The sequence below is a fragment of the Pseudoliparis swirei genome, chromosome 13 (genome assembly GCF_029220125.1).
Source record: "Pseudoliparis swirei isolate HS2019 ecotype Mariana Trench chromosome 13, NWPU_hadal_v1, whole genome shotgun sequence".
NCBI classification, from domain to species: domain Eukaryota; kingdom Metazoa; phylum Chordata; class Actinopteri; order Perciformes; family Liparidae; genus Pseudoliparis; species Pseudoliparis swirei.
The window spans coordinates 20914650-20933809 of record NC_079400.1 but is presented as its reverse complement, the minus strand read 5'-3'; the positions used below and the strand labels follow the sequence as shown (position 1 = coordinate 20933809).

The 19160-nt window shown below is 49.2% G+C and overlaps 1 protein-coding gene across 2 annotated transcripts; it reads right to left on the bottom strand.

The window, feature by feature from the left end:
• Window positions 1–1452: 1452 nt before the first annotated feature.
• On the bottom strand, window positions 1453–17525 carry st6galnac (ST6 (alpha-N-acetyl-neuraminyl-2,3-beta-galactosyl-1,3)-N-acetylgalactosaminide alpha-2,6-sialyltransferase). 2 transcript variants are annotated; one of them, XM_056429130.1, is made up of 10 exons: window positions 17166–17525; window positions 16612–17030; window positions 11746–12025; window positions 10736–10901; window positions 9971–10145; window positions 8615–8753; window positions 8440–8543; window positions 7048–7131; window positions 6889–6988; window positions 1453–5646 (listed from the first exon to the last, which is right to left on the bottom strand). In XM_056429130.1, the coding sequence occupies exons 2-10, from the start codon at window positions 16737–16739 to the stop codon at window positions 5476–5478; spliced, it is 1347 nt and encodes a 448-aa protein (XP_056285105.1). In that variant the 5' UTR covers window positions 16740–17030; window positions 17166–17525; the 3' UTR covers window positions 1453–5475. The 2 variants fall into 2 exon arrangements, with proteins under 2 accessions (XP_056285105.1, XP_056285104.1); XM_056429129.1 differs by having other exon boundaries at window positions 11746–12028; window positions 17166–17524.
• Window positions 17526–19160: the final 1635 nt, after the last annotated feature.

Genomic DNA, 19160 nt, shown 5'->3' with positions numbered 1-19160 from the left:
CAGCCAGAGCCCGGACCTGAACCCCATTGAATATCTCTGGAGAGATCTGAAAATGGCTGTGCACCGACGCTCCCCATCCAACCTGATGGAACTTGAGAGGTTCTGCAAAGAAGAATGGGAGAAACTGCCCAGAAATAGGTGTGCCACGCTTGTGGAATCAGACCCAAGAAGACTTGAGGCTGTAATTGCTGCCAAAGGTGCTTCAACAAAGTATTGAGCAAAGGCTGTGAATACTTATGGACATGTTATGTTTTCCTTCTTTATTTTTAATAAATGTGCACAAATTTGCAAAAAACAGTTTTCACTTTGTCATTATGGGTTTTTGTGTGTAGAATGTTGAGGAAAATAATGAATTTAATCCATTTTAGAATAAGGCTGTAACATAACAAAATGTGGAAAAAGTGAAGCGCTGTGAATACTTTCCGGATGCACTGTATACATATATTGTTAAGAGAGACGCGTACGTGAACCGATTCGGTCGCCTCGGGTGGGAGACGGAAAGAAAAGGCACGCCGCAGTCTTCTCGTGTAGGGGAAACCGGAGAGGAGAGGAGCGGGGAGGGGGGGGGGAACGGGAACGAGACAGGAGAGGAGAGATGGAGAGGAGGGGGGGGAAAGATTTGAGGTGCGAGTCGGCTCACACCGGGTACTTTATTGAGGGGAAATAATCGTGCTCTAATGACAGACGTGTAGCAAACTGTTGTAAAAGCACGTCGGCGGCGCCCAGGCGCAGCGCGTCACCGCGCGCTGCTAACCTGTCGCACTGGAGAGGACACGGGTCCACACGGGTCACGATGCCCGGCCTCTCTTCTGACGAACGGCCCCGGTCACGGTATCCTCGCCGGCACGCTTCGAGGGGGAGAGGGAAACTCGAGCGAGGGCGAAGACCGAGTTAAGGGGGAGAGGAGGCGGAGATCAGTAACTCTTCAGTATATGATTCTGCGATCGTTCGGGCCTGATGAGCGACGTGCACCTCGACAGTGGTTGCTGTTTGGCTCGGCGCGCGACACCCCTAGATGATGTCAGATCGATCTCCGCGGAGAGAAACGCTGTGTATTCAATTATCTGGTCTCCTCCCAGCCCGCTCTGAGGGTACAAGGCTCGTAGAGCGGCTGGCGGGACACTTATTAATATTCTTATTCTTAGGACAAACTCCATGACGAGGACTCGGTGTTACGAGTCCCTCTCTTGGTCCCCGAACCAACCACGGCTCGGCGGAGAGACGGAGGTCTACCGGCTGCAGCGATATCTCTCTTTAGTACAAAATGTCAGTTACCAGTGTGTGAGGAATCAGTATGTGCCCTGAGTGACGGAGGTCAGTGGGTGTAGCTGCAGATGTCGCTCAGACTCACCTCGGGGCGGCGGGGCCGCTGGTCTCTGCCTTTGGTCTTCTCGGGTGGGTCGACAGGTGAAGAAATAGGACTCACAAAAAAGTAGGTCCACGAACCGAATGTAAAGTTTAAGACTGCAAGGCAGCCAAGTATTTTATTCAAAAAAAGAAGAAAGAAATAAACAAAGTACAATTATAAGTGAGTTCCCTCTCGGGAGCCTGACGCAAAAGTCACAAGAACTCAAAAAACTCTCCTTTTCTTCAGCCTTTCAGAAAAGAAAGAAGAAAAATAGACAAAGTACGTCAGGCGCCCGTGAGTTCTTCACGGACGCCTGACGCAAACCACAACATATGAAAAAACCCTTTTTTCTCAAAAACTCTCCCAAAGACCTTTTTCCTTTTCCCTGTTCGTCACCTTTATACCCTCGGCTCCTCCCACTTTTACCGGATATCCGTCCCTCTCTGGGGGTGCTGATGGGGGGTTCATCCCCCCCCCCCTCTCTTCCTGAGAGGTTCTGGGGAGACTCTCTGTCCCACATCAAAGAGGGGGACTGTTGTCTTAGCTGGTTTAGATGAGCTCGGTCACCTCCGTGTCTCCTCTTATCTCTCAGGCATTTAGGGTACCCTCTTTATGATCCTTTCAGACCAGGTGAGACTTCCCGATGCCAGTGACATCAAACACACTCTAACCGGGGGTCAGGATACAGAACATATTGGGAGACATATATTACATTATCATATCAAAGACCATTGATCTACAGGCAGGTTAACACACATGAATCCAGGCTTGTGTTTATTCACTTCGTAGTAACATCCTCTCTGGCCCATTTGGTCAGGATATGGGCTCCTGAACACACAATCAACCAGGTCTTCATTTGAATATCACAAGAGGGGCCATGGTCCAGTCGTGTCGAGCCGGTTGTAAACGCCTCCGCTGACACCTCAGGACCCGTGTTCTGTCACACCTGGCCCTCTGCTTCTCGTCCCAGCGATGGCCTCGATGCTTTCATTTGATCTTACAGCCACTCTCCCTGTCGGCCGGCCTGATGGATGCCTTGTTGCTTTCCTATTGTTGTAGTCTAATGGAACTGGGGTCCCCTTTGATCTGTTTTATTACTCACATTCCGCATTCACTTTTCCCGGCCTGGTCTATTCTCGCTAATCCCAGAAAAATTCGCATTTATTTGTCCCACTTCTAACAATATACACACACACACATATATATATATGTACCTGTATACATATATATACACACAGGCACGTGCACAGACATTTTGGGGGGCAGGTGCTCAAACCCAAAAAAAGGGCACCCATTGCCAAAAATGTTTTGTGACAGAGTTGAAGCATTAGCATCAATACACTGATGATGCTGTCCTCGACCTGCGTTTCCTCTGGCAGCATCAGACCGCTAGCTTACATTTTCTTTATGAATAAAGACGAATTATTGTATAGCAACAACAGTACAAGCGTTCTGATTGGCTAATGGGTCGTCATGCCAGCCACATATTGACCTCCTGGTCTGATACGGATCCGTATTGCCCTCTGACGTCATTTTCAAAATGAGCGATATTGATAGACATCAACTGCTAAGAGCAGTGGTCCTCAAACTAAGGCCAGCGGGCCGAATACGGCCTGCCTCCACATTTGGCCCGGCCCTCTGAACAATACCAGAGAGGCCTTATGATTTGTTTTCAGTCTGGCCACGCAAATCCTAGACTAGCCCTGTTAAATAGAACGGATTAAGAATACTCTCTCCCTCTCTTCTCTCTCTATTCTCTAAACATAACTAACGTCAGTAAACAGCTGGACGAGGCTTTGAAATCACGGATTTCGTGAGTTTTTGTTTGTTTATTTGTTTAGGAAACGTCGGACCAGTTGTGACGTCATGTTTTCAGCAGCGCTAATGTTGTGGTTGATTCATCACAAAACAACGTCAGGGGACAAACACCGTCAGGACCTGTTTGTCTGGTGCTGCGCGTCAGAGGAGAAGGAGGGGCGCGGCGGGGGGGAGAGGGGGGGGGGGGGCTCGTGAGCGCCGCGGAGCATGTCGGGTCGAAATTCTCACAAGAACTCAAATAAATGCCCCGTCGGATATTAAAACACATTTGGGGGGACTTGATGACAGAGAGAGAAACTTGTATTCTTGAATGCTGATGAATGAAAAAAGTGGGCTCCAGCAAAAAGGGCACTTTACTCATCCAGGGCAAAAGGGCTGGTGCTTGAGCACCACGAGGGCTCTATCTGTGCACGTGCCTGTATACACATATACACGCATTGTATTGTACATATATATATATATAATGAAATGTAAATTGCATGAAGACACATTTGAGCATCAATTAAATGAATTGATGGAAAGTGATTTCATGAATATAATAATAATAATTCGGACTTCTCTAGCGCTTTTCTAAATACCCAAAGACGCTTTACAGGGAACAAGAGACAAACAGAACAAAACAAAAAGAAAGACAAGACGAACAAACAGGATAGAAGTTTACACTTCATTTCTGGACATTACACTAAATTCTGGGAGCAGACCAACTCGTTAAAGAAAGAACCACAAACCGGCTGAGATGAGATCAGTTTAGTTTTTACAGGTTTTCAAATGGCTCTCTAAAGTCCTTCCTGTTTGTTAAAACACGATCAATACTTGATCACTTTGAACATGAATCGACTGCACGGTAAATATTACACACTCACTGTTCCCTGATTGAAGTTTCTTTGGTTTCTATCTCAGCGTCGTTTACACAATAAAGTCTGAGGCTCAGTTCCAGAGACAACAATAAACCTGGAGGAGCTTTGGCCCAACAACAACAACAACAACAAACTCCTGGTTCACTTAGTTTAGAAGGCTCTGAAGTCCAGTAGACACAACGTTGCCATCGCCTCACTGCGCCCCCTTGTGGACACAAAGTGCACTTGTGTAGTTTCTTCACAGAGTTCAGCTGGAGGAGCGTTTCCTGTTCATGACGTCATGAAACCAAGAGGCTGCTGGGACGTCGGCACCTCTGGAGGTTTTGGGTCATTAACCATAAAACATGAAGCAGGCAGAATTTAAATCCTCTGGACATCCCCAAAGTTATCGATAACAAAATCACGACCAATAACAATAAAATAAAATAAAAGTAAATCTGTATAACCTGATGAACCGGGTTCACTGGTCCGTGTAGACCTGATGAACTGGGTTCACTGGTCCGTGTAGACCTGATGAACCGGGTTCACTGGTCCTTGTAGACCTGATGAACTGGGTTCACTGGTCCTTGTAGACCTGATGAACCGGGTTCACTGGTGCGTGTAGACCTGATGAACCGGGTTCACTGGTCCTTGTAGACCTGATGAACTGGGTTCACTGGTCCTTGTAGACCTGATGAACCGGGTTCACTGGTGCGTGTAGACCTGATGAACTGGGTTCACTGGTCCGTGTAGACCTGATGAACCGGGTTCACTGGTCCTTGTAGACCTGATGAACTGGGTTCACTGGTCCGTGTAGACCTGATGAACTGGGTTCACTGGTCCTTGTAGACCTGATGAACCGGGTTCACTGGTCCGTGTAGACCTGATGAACCGGGTTCACTGGTCCTTGTAGACCTGATGAACTGGGTTCACTGGTCCTTGTAGACCCGATGAACCGGGTTCACTGGTCCTTGTAGACCCGATGAACTGGGTTCACTGGTGCGTGTAGACCCGATGAACCAGGTTCACTGGTCCTTGTAGACCTGATGAACTGGGTTCACTGGTCCGTGTAGACCTGATGAACCGGGTTCACTGGTCCTTGTAGACCCGATGAACCGGGTTCACTGGTCCTTGTAGACCCGATGAACTGGGTTCACTGGTCCGTGTAGACCCGATGAACCGGGTTCACTGGTCCTTGTAGACCCGATGAACTGGGTTCACTGGTGCGTGTAGACCTGATGAACCGGGTTCACTGGTCCTTGTAGACCTGATGAACCGGGTTCACTGGTCCGTGTAGACCCGATGAACCGGGTTCACTGGTCCTTGTAGACCCGATGAACCGGGTTCACTGGTCCTTGTAGACCCGATGAACCGGGTTCACTGGTCCGTGTAGACCTGATGAACCGGGTTCACTGGTCCTTGTAGACCTGATGAACCGGGTTCACTGGTCCTTGTAGACCCGATGAACTGGGTTCACTGGTGCGTGTAGAGCCGGATGAGGCCGGCCCGGTGCAGCCGCTGCCACAGGCTCATCTCCAGCAGCAGGTCGTGGTTGATGAAGAAGCCCACGGGCCGGTAGCCGCGGTCGTAGTAGTGGTCCGAGTAGTTCCTGTAGTCCGAGGTCATGAAGCCGTACGCGCTCACCTGCATCAACACCAGAGCGGCAGTCAGGATCTCACTCAGTGACACACGGCTAATGATGCTAACAGGGCTAACACACAGCTAACAGGGCTAACACATGGGTAACAAGGCTAACACACGGGTAACACACAGCTAACAGGGCTAACACACAGCTAACAGGGCTAACACACAGCTAACAGGGCTAACACACGGGTAACAAGGCTAACACACGGGTAACACACAGCTAACAGGGCTAACACACGAGTAACAAGGCTATCACACGGCTAATGATGCTAACAAGGCTAACACATAGCTAACAGGGCTAACACACGGGTAACAAGGCTAACATGGGTAACACACAGCTAACAGGGCTAACACACAGCTAACAGGGCTAACACACGGGTAACACACAGCTAACAGGGCTAACACACAGCTAACAGGGCTAACACACGGGTAACAAGGCTATCACACGGCTAATGATGCTAACAGGGCTAACACACGGGTAACAAGGCTATCACACGGCTAATGATGCTAACAGGGCTAACACACGGGTAACAAGGCTATCACACGGCTAATGATGCTAACAGGGCTAACACACGGGTAACAAGGCTATCACACGTCTAATGATGCTAACAGGGTTAACACACAGGTAACACACAGCTAACACATGAGTAACAAGGCTATCACACAGCTAATGATGCTAACAGGGCTAACACACGGGTAACACACGGCTAATAGGGCTAACACACGAGTAACAAGGCTATCACATGGCTAATGATGCTAACAGGGCTAACACACGGGTAACAAACAGCTAACAGGGCTAACACACGAGTAACAAGGCTATCACACGGCTAATGATGCTAACAGGGCTAACACACGGGTAACAAACAGCTAACAGGGCTAACACACGAGTAACAAGGCTATCACATGGCTAATGATGCTAACAGGGCTAACACACAGCTAACAGGGCTAACACACGGGTAACAAGGCTAACACACAGGTAACACACGGCTAACAGGGCTAACACACGAGTAACAAGGCTATCACACGGCTAATGATGCTAACAGGGCTAACACACGGCTAACAAGGCTATCACGCGGCTAACGAGGCTAACACACGGCTAACGAGGCTAACACACGGGTAACAAGGCTATCACATGGCTAATGATGCCAACATGGCTAAAACACAGCTATCACACGGCTAACGAGGCTATCACACGGCTAACGAGGCTATCACACGGCTAACGAGGCTAACAAGGCAGCCCACCTGGTCGCAGGTGTGCACGGCGGCCAGCAGCATCACGGCGCCGGTGGACGGGCGGTAGATGTCCTTGTATTTGGTTTTCAGGGCTTTGGAGCGAAGGAACCTGAGAAGTCACAACACAACATCAAGAAACATCGGACATCGGCCCCGCCCCCTGCTCACCTGTTCCTGAGGTAGCGGATGAAGTCGGGGTGATACATCTTCAGCTTCTCCACCGACACGTCGTCCCCGAAGTACCTGGACGGACTGAGGGAACACACACGAGTTCCAGACGGGAGAAGAACAGCAGTGTGTGTGTGTGTCTCACTCTTTGGCCCTTCAGGCCCTCTCTCCACCAGTGTGTGTGTCTCACTCTTTGGCCCTCTCGGGCCCTCTCTCCACCAGTGTGTGTCTCACTCTTTGGCCCTCTCGGGCCCTCTCTCCACCAGTGTGTGTCTCACTCTTTGGCCCTCTCAGGCCCTCTCTCCACCAGTGTGTGTCTCACTCTTTGGGCCTCTCGGGCCCTCTCTCCACCAGTGTGTGTCTCACTCTTTGGCCCTCTTGGGCCCTCTCTCCACCAGTGTGTGTCTCACTCTTTGGCCCTCTCAGGCCCTCTCTCCACCAGTGTGTGTCTCACTCTTTGGGCCTCTCGGGCCCTCTCTCCACCAGTGTGTGTCTCACTCTTTGGCCCTCTCAGGCCCTCTCTCCACCAGTGTGTGTCTCACTCTTTGGGCCTCTCGGGCCCTCTCTCCACCAGTGTGTGTCTCACTCTTTGGCCCTCTCGGGCCCTCTCTCCACCAGTGTGTGTGTCTCACTCTTTGGCCCTCTCGGGCCCTCTCTCCACCAGTGTGTGTCTCACTCTTTGGCCCTCTCAGGCCCTCTCTCCACCAGTGTGTGTCTCACTCTTTGGGCCTCTCGGGCCCTCTCTCCACCAGTGTGTGTCTCACTCTTTGGCCCTCTCGGGCCCTCTCTCCACCAGTGTGTGTCTCACTCTTTGGACCTCTCGGGCCCTCTCTCCACCAGTGTGTGTCTCACTCTTTGGCCCTCTCGGGCCCTCTCTCCACCAGTGTGTGTGTCTCACTCTTTGGCCCTCTCGGGCCCTCTCTCCACCAGTGTGTGTCTCACTCTTTGGCCCTCTCAGGCCCTCTCTCCACCAGTGTGTGTCTCACTCTTTGGGCCTCTCGGGCCCTCTCTCCACCAGTGTGTGTCTCACTCTTTGGCCCTCTTGGGCCCTCTCTCCACCAGTGTGTGTGTGTGTGTGTCTCACTCTTTGGCCCTCTCGGGCCCTCTCTCCACCAGTGTGTGTCTCACTCTTTGGCCCTCTTGGGCCCTCTCTCCACCAGTGTGTGTCTCACTCTTTGGCCCTCTCGGGCCCTCTCTCCACCAGTGTGTGTCTCACTCTTTGGCCCTCTCGGGCCCTCTCTCCACCAGTGTGTGTCTCACTCTTTGGCCCTCTTGGGCCCTCTCTCCACCAGTGTGTGTCTCACTCTTTGGGCCTCTCGGGCCCTCTCTCCACCAGTGTGTGTCTCACTCTTTGGCCCTCTCGGGCCCTCTCTCCACCAGTGTGTGTCTCACTCTTTGGCCCTCTCGGGCCCTCTCTCCACCAGTGTGTGTGTGGCAGCAGCCTTCATCAGCAGGTAGTCCCGGTCGTGGTCGGGCAGGAACACGTAGCGCGTCTCCTGTGGAGAGAGGCGCGTTAGGAGGAGCAGCGTGAGGAGCCCTAACCGGCCGGTGGCCCTTCACTCCTCACTCCTGACACCGGGGGCCCTCGGTAGCCGGCGGCGGCGTAGCTCCTCATGGAGTTCATCAGCGTGTTGGTGGAGAAGGTGTAGTGGGTGGTCCGGGACCCCACGTCACCCTCAAAGCCCTCAGTGATGGCCCCGTTGGTCCTGAACACACATGAGGGCACACACACACACACACACAGCGATGAGCGATGAACACACACACACACACACACACAAACATACCAATGAACACACACACACACACACAGCGATGAACACACACACACAAACATACCGATGAACACACACACACACACAGCGATGAACACACACACACAAACATACCGATGAACACACACACACACACACAAACATACCAATGAACACACACACACACACACAGCGATGGACACACACACACAAACATACCAATGAACACACACACACACACAGCGATGAACACACACACTGTCTGATCCTCTAACCCAGGGGTGCTCACACTTTTTCAGCATGCGAGCTACTTATTATGTGACCAAGTCAAGGTGATGGACCGACAGGGGGGGGGGGTGCTAGTGACTTTTTCTTTGCTCCGTCCCGATGCGCGCAAACCGGTGTCGGGAGCTCCGCGGCGCACGAGACGGCGGGCAGAGGACTGTTAACGCAACACGTAGAGACAGAAATGACATGCTGCTGCTGTAATGTGGCGCTATAGAGAAAGTGACAGGGGGGCGGGCCAATTTTTTTAATGTCATGCGATCTACCAATACTACGCCGCGATCGACGTATTGAGCACCCCTGCTCTAACCTGTACCCAACAGACCCAACAGACCAACAGACCCAACAGACCAACAGACCAACAGACCCAACAGACCAACAGACCCAACAGACCAACAGACCCAACAGACCCAACAGACCAACAGACCCAACAGACCCAACAGACCAACAGACCAACAGACCCAACAGACCCAACAGACCAACAGACCCAACAGACCCAACAGACCAACAGACCCAACAGACCAACAGACCAACAGACCCAACAGACCCACAGACCAACAGACCCAACAGACCAACAGACCCAACAGACCAACAGACCCAACAGACCCAACAGACCAACAGACCCAACAGACCAACAGACCAACAGACCAACAGACCAACAGACCAACAGACCCAACAGACCAACAGACCCAACAGACCAACAGACCCAACAGACCAACAGACCAACAGACCCAACAGACCAACAGACCAACAGACCCAACAGACCAACAGACCAACAGACCCAACAGACCAAGAGACCCAACAGACCAACAGACCCAACAGACCAACACACAACAGACCAACAGACCCAACAGACCAACAGACCAACAGACCCCGGCCCCTACCTGAAGACGTAGTGGTGGCCGTCGATCTCGGGGCCCCTCCCCGAGCCCCTCAGGATGCCCCCGTTGCCCACCACGGCACAGCGGCTGCAGCGGGACTCGTTGGCGCGCTGCGTCCAGTCGTCCAGCAGCCGGCGGTTTGCGGACGAGTTGAGGACGGACAGAGTGTCCAGCAGCGCTGTGGAGACACAGGGGACCAGCGTGACAACAACAACAACAACAACAACAATCCTTCAATCACAGGGACACGTTCAGTGATTTATGTGGTTCACAGATTCAGTTCTTAGTGATCGGCTACCATCATCTCTGATGTCCTCAATCAAATCCCCCACAATGCTTTGCTTCCGTCTGGCTGTTATTTATTTGGTTCTTCTTTGTTTTTTCATTGTCGTGAAAAGTGTTTTTGTAGGAAACCCAGGAAAAGTACTTTATGCTAATAATGGGGATTAAATTAAAAACATATATGTAAAAAAATAATTCTTTATTTTGAATTATATTTAGTGATATGAAAACACGTGGTGACTTAACCCGAAAGGAAAACTTCTGCACTGGTTCTGATGCAGAAGTTAAGAACTCATTTATTCAGAGGAAGCCTCTAAACATTCACTTTGTGCTTTTTGAAAATGTTATAAACTGCAAAAAATATAAATTTAAATAGGAGAAATTAATGAAAAAATATATATCTATTTGATAAATAAAAAGCAAAACAAAAAAAGCAAATAGATTAAAAACAACAACATCTATCTAAAGCTCAAGGTGAAGGCTCACTGTGGTAGTCGACGCCCCCCCAGCCGTGTCCTCCTGGGTACTGGCTGAGGCGCTGGTGCTGTTCAGGAGTGACGTGTTGGGCCCACTGCAGGACCGGGATGTGTTCCAGGAACCGCCCACCAAACTCCGTCTGGGTGACCCGACTCCGGATGTCGTCTGGGCAGTCCTGAGGGGAGCAGGCACACATGGCCTTGTTGTTACGTCGTTGTTGTTGTTGTTGTTGTGGAACAGCAGACAGGAAGTACCCGCTCCACCCTCCAGGTACGACTCCGTGTCCCACAGGAAGCAGCGTCAGTTAACATGTTCCCTCACTGCTGCCCAGGAACAGACCAGAGGCCGGAGTCTCAGTGGACCGACACGTTCTGCGTGACACATTGGAGGTGGAGAACACGGAGAACACAGAACACAGAACACGGAGAACACAGAGCACAGAGAACACAGAGAACACAGAACACCGAGAACACAGAACACCGAGAACACAGAACACGGGGAGAACACAGGACTTGTGTTTCATGAGGCGTGGACTAGAAACAGAGCCGCCTGTGACGGCGTCTCCAGCCTGAGGAGAACCAGAAGCTCTGGTTCTCCACGCGACTCCTCAAGTGACACAGATCCACAAGGTGGGAATCACAACGCTCACTTCCTGTTGGTCTGTAACACATGGGGAATACTTACAGAACTCTAGTGGGATACAGCTGGGACCCCATAGAACTACAGCTGGGACCCCATAGAACTACAGCCGGGACCCCCATAGAACTACAGCTGGGACCCCATAGAACTACAGCTGGGACCCCCATAGAACTACAGTTGGGACCCCATAGAACTACAGCTGGGACCCCATAGAACTACAGTTGGGACCCCATAGAACTACAACTGTGACCCCATAGAACTACAGCTGGGACCCCCATAGAACTACAGCTGGGACCCCATAGAACTACAGTTGGGACCCCATAGAACTACAACTGTGACCCCATAGAACTACAACTGTGACCCCATAGTGTGCACCTCACCGTGAGTGGCGGGGTGTCTTCGCTCAGGTACGTGTCTCCGATGAATGGGGGCTCTGTTGGGATGAGCTGCTGGGGTTGCAGTCCTATGGGGGCTCTGGTACTGGTTCTGGTCCTGGTGCGGTCTGCTCCATCAGACCTGGAACTGGACTCGGCTGGTTGGAGGTGCGCGGCCGTGGAGGTTGGAGTCTTCCCGGTGGGAGCCGGTCCCGGGGAGACCTCTGGGGGGGCGCTGGGGGTCTGAAGGGTCTGCTGGTCTCTGCTGGTCTCAGAGTCCCGTGAGCTGCTGGGGGGGCAGGAGGACATGAGAGCTGGACCTGAAGCCTCTGAACCCCGTCTCATTGTCTTTTTCTTGATCTGCCACACCATCTTTCTTTGGGCTTAATAAAGTTCCCCGCCTCCAGTGGTGTATAAAGTACCCAAAAGTCATACTTGATTAAAAGTAAAGATACTTGACTGGAAAATTACTCAAGTATAAGTAAAAGTCACCTATGAGAATACTACTTGAGTAAAAGTATTAAAGTATCTGATATTTATTGTTCTTAAGTATCAAAAGTAATGTTCTGATATTAAATGTACTTAGGTATTGAAAGTAAAAGTAAAAGTAAATGCTGTTAATAAAAAAAACAAAGGGTCAGAATTTTGACAATTATGAAGTTTATTTGTTTGGGTGCTGTGGCCGCCATGAACAAGGAGTATGAGCTCGGATGAACTTAGCAATATATGAAGACTATGAAATTACTAAAATATAAAAACACGATTAACAGAAAAAAGCAGAACCAAAAGTAACAACCAGAATCATCACTTTAAAGTGAAAAATGTATTGTTCATCTTCAAAAGAAGTTGATTTTCAAAATGAACAGATGTCAGTCTCGCTCTTCTGGGGCTGAAGACGAGTCCTGCGATGCTGAAGAGCTGTTCACATGGTGCAGGTAGAGTGTGTCTAGCTTCACAGGCCCTGGTGCAGGTAGAGTGTGTCTAGCTTCACAGACCCTGATGCAGGTAGAGTGTGTCTAGCTTCACAGGCCCTGATGGTGCAGGTAGAGTGTGTCTAGCTTCACAGGCCCTGATGCAGGTAGAGTGTGTCTAGCTTCACAGGCCCTGGTGCAGGTAGAGTGTGTCTAGCTTCACAGGCCCTGATGCAGGTAGAGTGTGTCTAGCTTCACAGGCCCTGATGCAGGTAGAGTGTGTCTAGCTTCACAGACCCTGATGGTGCAGGTAGAGTGTGTCTAGCTTCACAGGCCCTGATGGTGCAGGTAGAGTGTGTCTAGCTTCACAGGCCCTGGTGCAGGTAGAGTGTGTCTAGCTTCACAGGCCCTGATGCAGGTAGAGTGTGTCTAGCTTCACAGGCCCTGATGGTGCAGGTAGAGTGTGTCTAGCTTCACAGACCCTGATGGTGCAGGTAGAGTGTGTCTAGCTTCACAGGCCCTGATGGTGCAGGTAGAGTGTCTAGCTTCACAGGCCCTAATGCAGGTAGAGTGTGTCTAGCTTCACAGGCCCTGATGCAGGTAGAGTGTGTCTAGCTTCACAGGCCCTGATGCAGGTAGAGTGTGTCTAGCTTCACAGGCCCTGATGCAGGTAGAGTGTGTCTAGCTTCACAGGCCCTGATGCAGGTAGAGTGTGTCTAGCTTCACAGGCCCTGATGGTGCAGGTAGAGTGTGTCTAGCTTCACAGGCCCTGGTGCAGGTAGAGTGTGTCTAGCTTCACAGACCCTGATGGTGCAGGTAGAGTGTGTCTAGCTTCACAGGCCCTGATGCAGGTAGAGTGTCTAGCTTCACAGACAGCAGCACACAGTTGGGAAGCATTTCAGCAAGTCAACGTGATCCACGTCTCCATCCAGCTGTTTGCTGCTGTCACGGCTTGAGATGACGAAGAAGAAGTCCTCTTCATCAGATGAACTGGACCTGTTGGCATCCCCTAGCTGCAGGGAGGGTTCTTCCATGTGCTGCTTGATGTAGTCCATTCCTGAAATAAAGTGAGGGTATTATATAAATGATAGAATTAATAACACTTCTTAACATGTCATGACCCCAACCTAAAGTTTTGTACAAAATAGTTTGTTTTAATTTGAGGTTTATACATTTAGTTTCATGCGCTGTCCGTGCATCCATAGTTGATTTGTGAATATGTACTTGTTTCTCTGAAGTTAAACACAACAACAGTCCCAAATCAATATCGTCGCCATTACTGGACCGTCACTCTTATAATATTAATTCAAATAATAATAATAATGCTGTAATGATTAACATTGTATTATAGCTAAGACGACTCAAAAACACATTCTCACAACTGTCAACACTTCTTCAGCTCATTAACTCACAAGCGATCCGTCTGCTCCACTCACGCTAATTGTCTCTTTAATTGATGATAGCTAGCGAACATTAGCCTAACGTACAACATACGTAGGACAATCAGACACCTGTCTCCCCCCCTCCTGCCAAAGATATAACTTACAAATTATGATAACTAAACATTAACGTTGCGGCTCATGGGATTAATCTTAATTTACCTCAATGTGTTTCCTGAGGTTGGATGGTGTGTTTTTGAAGGCCATATCTCCGGAGCTTTCGGTAGTCATAAGAGGCACTTCATCCGGTAGGAAGAAACTTTTACTTCGACAAAAGAAAAGAGTTCGCCCAAATATGGCCACGGATGTTGATCTTGGTCCCTGTGGTTGTTCGCCGCGGGAGTAGCCGGCGCTTCCATTGCTGCTCCACATGAAACGAGTCGTATCTGTACTACGAGTCGCTCGCCCCCTGGGCATCACTGGGAAGAGAAAACACGCGGCAAGCACCACTGATTCCCAACCTGCTCGTTAATGCTGCGTTCAGGTGCGCTGTGTTCCCCCGCAGTCCCCGATGTTTGTCTTATGATTATTTTTTTCCGTAGTAACGAGTAACGATACTGTTTCAGGGGAAATGTATCGGAGTAAAAGTACACGTTTTCATTGCAAAATGTAGTGAAGTAAAAGTCAAAGTAAACAGAAATATAAGTAGTAAAATAAAGTACAGATATCCAAAAAAACGACTTAACTAAAGTAACGAAGTATTTCAACTTTGTTACTATACACCACTGCCCCCCTCTTGGTAGACCATAAGGATCATGAACCGCTCCATTGGGAGCTAACGGCTACCTCAGCTAACGGAACCGGAGTCACAGCTCTGAGGTCAGCAGCCAGTTAGCTTAGCTTAGCACAATGACTGGAAACGGGGGGAAACAGCTAGCCTGGTCAGAGGAGTCCGGCTGCTCCCTCACACACACGTCCCTGAATATGTTCACATTGATTATTGGAGATTTTATTAAGCTCCACATACGCATCAAAATAACCAAAGTAAGATGTATTTTTACTGTTATAATAATAATAATAATAATAAAATAATAATAATAATAATGCCGTGCTGCGTCGAGGGGTTAACGGAAACATGCTTTTATTTTGTCATTTAAAAAGAGAACAAACCCTTTAATTAATTAACACAAAATACACCCACGTGAGAAAATGGGAGGATCTGAGATTTATTTTGAAGAATAAGCTGATGTGTGTCACTGTGCATAACTTAGGAAACACATGACACCATAAAGGACCAACAGACCCAACAGGGCCGTTAACGTTGGGAGGCGCTCATAAAGAGGATCCTAAAGACAGAAAGCAGCTCGGAGGGAACGGTCAAAGGTTCCACCAGAGGAGGAACGTCAGTCAACTAGGAGAACGTACATGGAACCCCTTTCTGCTGTTAAGAACACAAGTAGACACATTTAAGTTATGAATAAGGCAGTACAGAGAGAAGTTATTGAATGGGATCAAAATTACTTTTTAAAAAGTAACATTAAGGATTTCACGGTGTTCTTTTGTCCCACGACTATTCAACACATCGTATAATGTGAATATTGAATGCAGTTCAGTTATGTAATGAATGTTCAATTAAATAGTCACTTCCAGTGTTGCATCTCAATAAGATGATGGAAAAAATAAAAGTATTTTATTTCCTAAAAAACCAAAGTCCGTTAAACATGGAGGGAGGATCCTCGTGACCGGAGGTATCTTTATCTTTATCTCTCTCTTCACACGGCCCTCCACCGGGCCGGGGTCATCCTCTCTGTGCCCGACGAGGGAGCGTTAACCCTTTATGTTTATATACAAGTTTATTCTTCAAATGAACAGAACACATTTTCCATGACTTTTGGGATTTCATTTTTTTTAAATGACTTTTCCTGGCCTGGAGATAAAATGTTTTTAATTCCAGGACTTTTCCAGGTTTTCCATGAGCGTACGAACCCGGAACATTCACTGCGTTTTAGATAGATAGATATATACTTTATTAATCCCCAAGGGGAAATTAATTCTCTGCATTTAACCCAGCCTTAGTTATTAAGGAGCAGTGGGCTGCAGTGATGCGCCCGGGAAGCAACTGGGGGTTCAGTGCCTTGCTCAAGGACACTTCGACTTGCAACTAATGGGGAGAGCCGGGATCGAACCGACAACCTTGGGGTTGCAGGACGACCCCCTGACCCCCCTGAGCTGCAGCCGCCCCAAAACGTTTTCTTTCCGGACCCGTCGGCCTGCTGCCTGCAGTCACATTTCATCCACGTCTTCCCAATACCTTTATGCAGATTTCCCCACAGTTGCATCTCTCCGTCAAACTTTATCGTCCCGTACGGTGCATTCAGGGAACGACGGGCAATTGAACTGGAGTGACCTTTGAAGCTGGTGGTGTGTGTTTGTGCTTTTATTGTTTCAGTTTATAATACCGTAAAGTTCCTTAGAGGACCGTTTAAAGCTCTTTAAACCGATAAAAGCACATTATTATGATGATGATGATGATGATGATGGTCGTGTTCAACAGGCTGAACAAGCCAAAGCCGCCTGCTCACCTGGAGCTGCCGTGGTGCTGGAGGGGCCGCGTGGGGGGGGTCTTCTCCACGCTCACACGCAGCATGTAGATGTACAGCAGGACGCCGCCGGTCAGCACGCAGAGCGCCAGCCGCCTCGGGAGCGCCATGTGCCCGTCAACGAGCGAGCGCCCGCCGCCACCACCGCCGCCTCCCGCCCTGCAGGGACATGGGGAGGAAGAGGAGGAGGAGGAGGTGGTGTTGGTGATGGGGGGATTTAATCAGCCCGCAATAGGATCTGAGAGAAAGAGAGAAAGAGGGAACAAGTTCTTCATTTCAGTGTCAACAGAGTCCCAAATAATCCCTTTTTAATGAATCCTGTTGTCACTGAACACAAAGTGCACAGTCGGCCTTCATCTCCTCAGGAGAGGAAACACGGGAACGCCGCGCAGCCGCCGCTTCTAAAGTAGAAGTAAAAAAAAGGGGAAAGACATAATAAAAGTCAGCTGCATGCAGCTGACAACAAATACAGGAAGTCAGAGACCGGTGGCAGGAAGCCTGTGATGCCTCCTCCTCCTCCTCCTCCTCCTCCTCACCTCTGTGAGTTCTGCTTTCTGAAGCTTTGCTGGATTTGAGGGGAAACAAAAACTCAGAAGAAGACGTGTTGAGGAAGATAAACAGCTTCAGGTCCTCGAGCCATCAGCGCTCGCTCGACAACGAGGTGGAGCGGCAACATATGATGACAACGTCAGCGGTGACGAGGTCACCCCCCCCCCCCCCCGTGAGGAGGCTGAAACGGGGGAATGGAATGTGTAGCCGGGATCCAGAGATGAACTCTGCTCTCTGATAAGAGACCAGGGAGAAGATACTGACACCGTTTAAGAACAACAGAGGAAGTCATAAAAGTCCTGAAACAAAGAGTCCCAGAGCAAAGACACAGAGCAGGACGCTCCACTCGCTCTACGCTCCTCAAATAAAGTAAAGAAGACAGCTCACCGGCAGAGTCCTCCGTGTTCTGTGTTCTCCTTCCTCCTCACAGTGAAGACAGAATGCTCCTCATCCGCTGTGGAGCTGCCTCGGCACCGTATGGGCGGGACCTTTGTGCAATGAGCAACAGCTGCTGGCAATTGGTCATCCCCCCTCAACTCTACTGGAGAGAAAGAGAGAGAGAGAGAGGAGAGAGAGAGAAGGAGGAGGGGGGGAACTCACTCCAGGCTGTAATAAAGACTCTCTGCTATGCTCACAATGTGTGAGGAGTGTCACTCATGTCCTTGTTTGTTTTTTCCCTGTCTCTTTGGTTCCGTTACGTGTGTGTGTGTGTGTGTGTGTGTATGTGTGTGTATGTGTGTGTGGCTTCCGGCACCTGGCCTCATCTCTACCTGCACATCATCTCCAGCACCTGTCGTCAATCACATCATCAGTTCCTTCCAGTCGCCAGATCACGTCACCGGTTGCAGTGCCGTTTAGCCCTCTGGAGTCTGGGGTCATTTTCTCGATTTTACAAACAAAATTAAATTCACCTTCAAAAGGCTTTTGCATATGACACATACCCATGTGTTATACATCAAAAATTCCAGAACAATCTCAGCTATCTATATAATGAGGCACAATTGTCCTCAGGTACAAGTGGAAAGAAAAAATATGGCCCTAAAGCTGAAAATGTAAGTTCGATTTTTAAAAATTCTTCATATCTCTTCTGAAAACACACCTTTACTCATGTGGACGAACTGTTTTGGTGTTTGAAATTGGTTTACCAAAGGTCATAGGTTCACAAAAGCAGTGAAATATTTTAATACAATGCTAGATACATGTAAATAAATGTCCAAACAAAAAAATGGTATTCTCGTTTTTTGAGTAGAAATGATGTGGTCCGTCACACATTCACCAAAATGATAAAGATGGGACTGAGAAATGACTTCATACTGCAGATAAAGATTCATGGGGTGTGTGCAAATAAAAAATGACCATTAAATTTTTTTTTCTTCAAATAAATGTGTTATACATTATATTGTTGTGAAGTCCGTTCGCGCCGTGTTCTATGGCTTCTCTGACTGACAGACTGCAAATGAGCTTCACCTGGGAGGTGGGTCGGTCCTTGTGATTTCTTGAGTGTTCATTGGTTGTTTTTCTCCGCAAAATGTTGACGGACAACCGCATTGGCAAATCACAGTACTCGGTGTCGCGTCACCCGACACATTCGTCCCCCTATCTTTCTCTGTGAATCGCAGAGGAGCTTACGGTAGAGAAGTAAACGGAAGAGGAAATCCTCCGGATTCATCCAGTATTTTAAACGTATCTCGGCGACGTATTGTCGCGGAGATATACAGATTTTAAAAACGTAAAGCTGTCAAAACGCACTGGTGCGGGCTTAGACTTCAGAGGGTTAGACTCTCCAGAACGAGGAGACCCTGAATCACACACAGGAATGTCAAAGGTCATGTGACAAGCAGGAACATGCAGGTCCACTTCCTCCACAGCCCCGCCCCGAATCAATGGGGAGTGAGTGGGAATCAATGGGAGGTGAGTGGGAATCATTGGTGGGAGTCTATGTGGAGTGAATGAGATTCAATGGGGAGAGAGTCAATGGGGCG

Coding starts and splice junctions, on each gene's coding strand:
- st6galnac (XM_056429129.1), bottom strand. CDS start 16,739: ATGGCGCTCCCGAGGCGGCTGGCGCTCTGCGTGCTGACCGGCGGCGTC. Junction 12,029..16,611: donor CAGCACCACGGCAGCTCCAG/GTGAGCAGGCGG, acceptor CTGCCCCCCCAG/CAGCTCACGGGACTCTGAGA. Junction 10,146..10,735: donor GGGGGGCGTCGACTACCACA/GTGAGCCTTCAC, acceptor GTGTCTCCACAG/CGCTGCTGGACACTCTGTCC.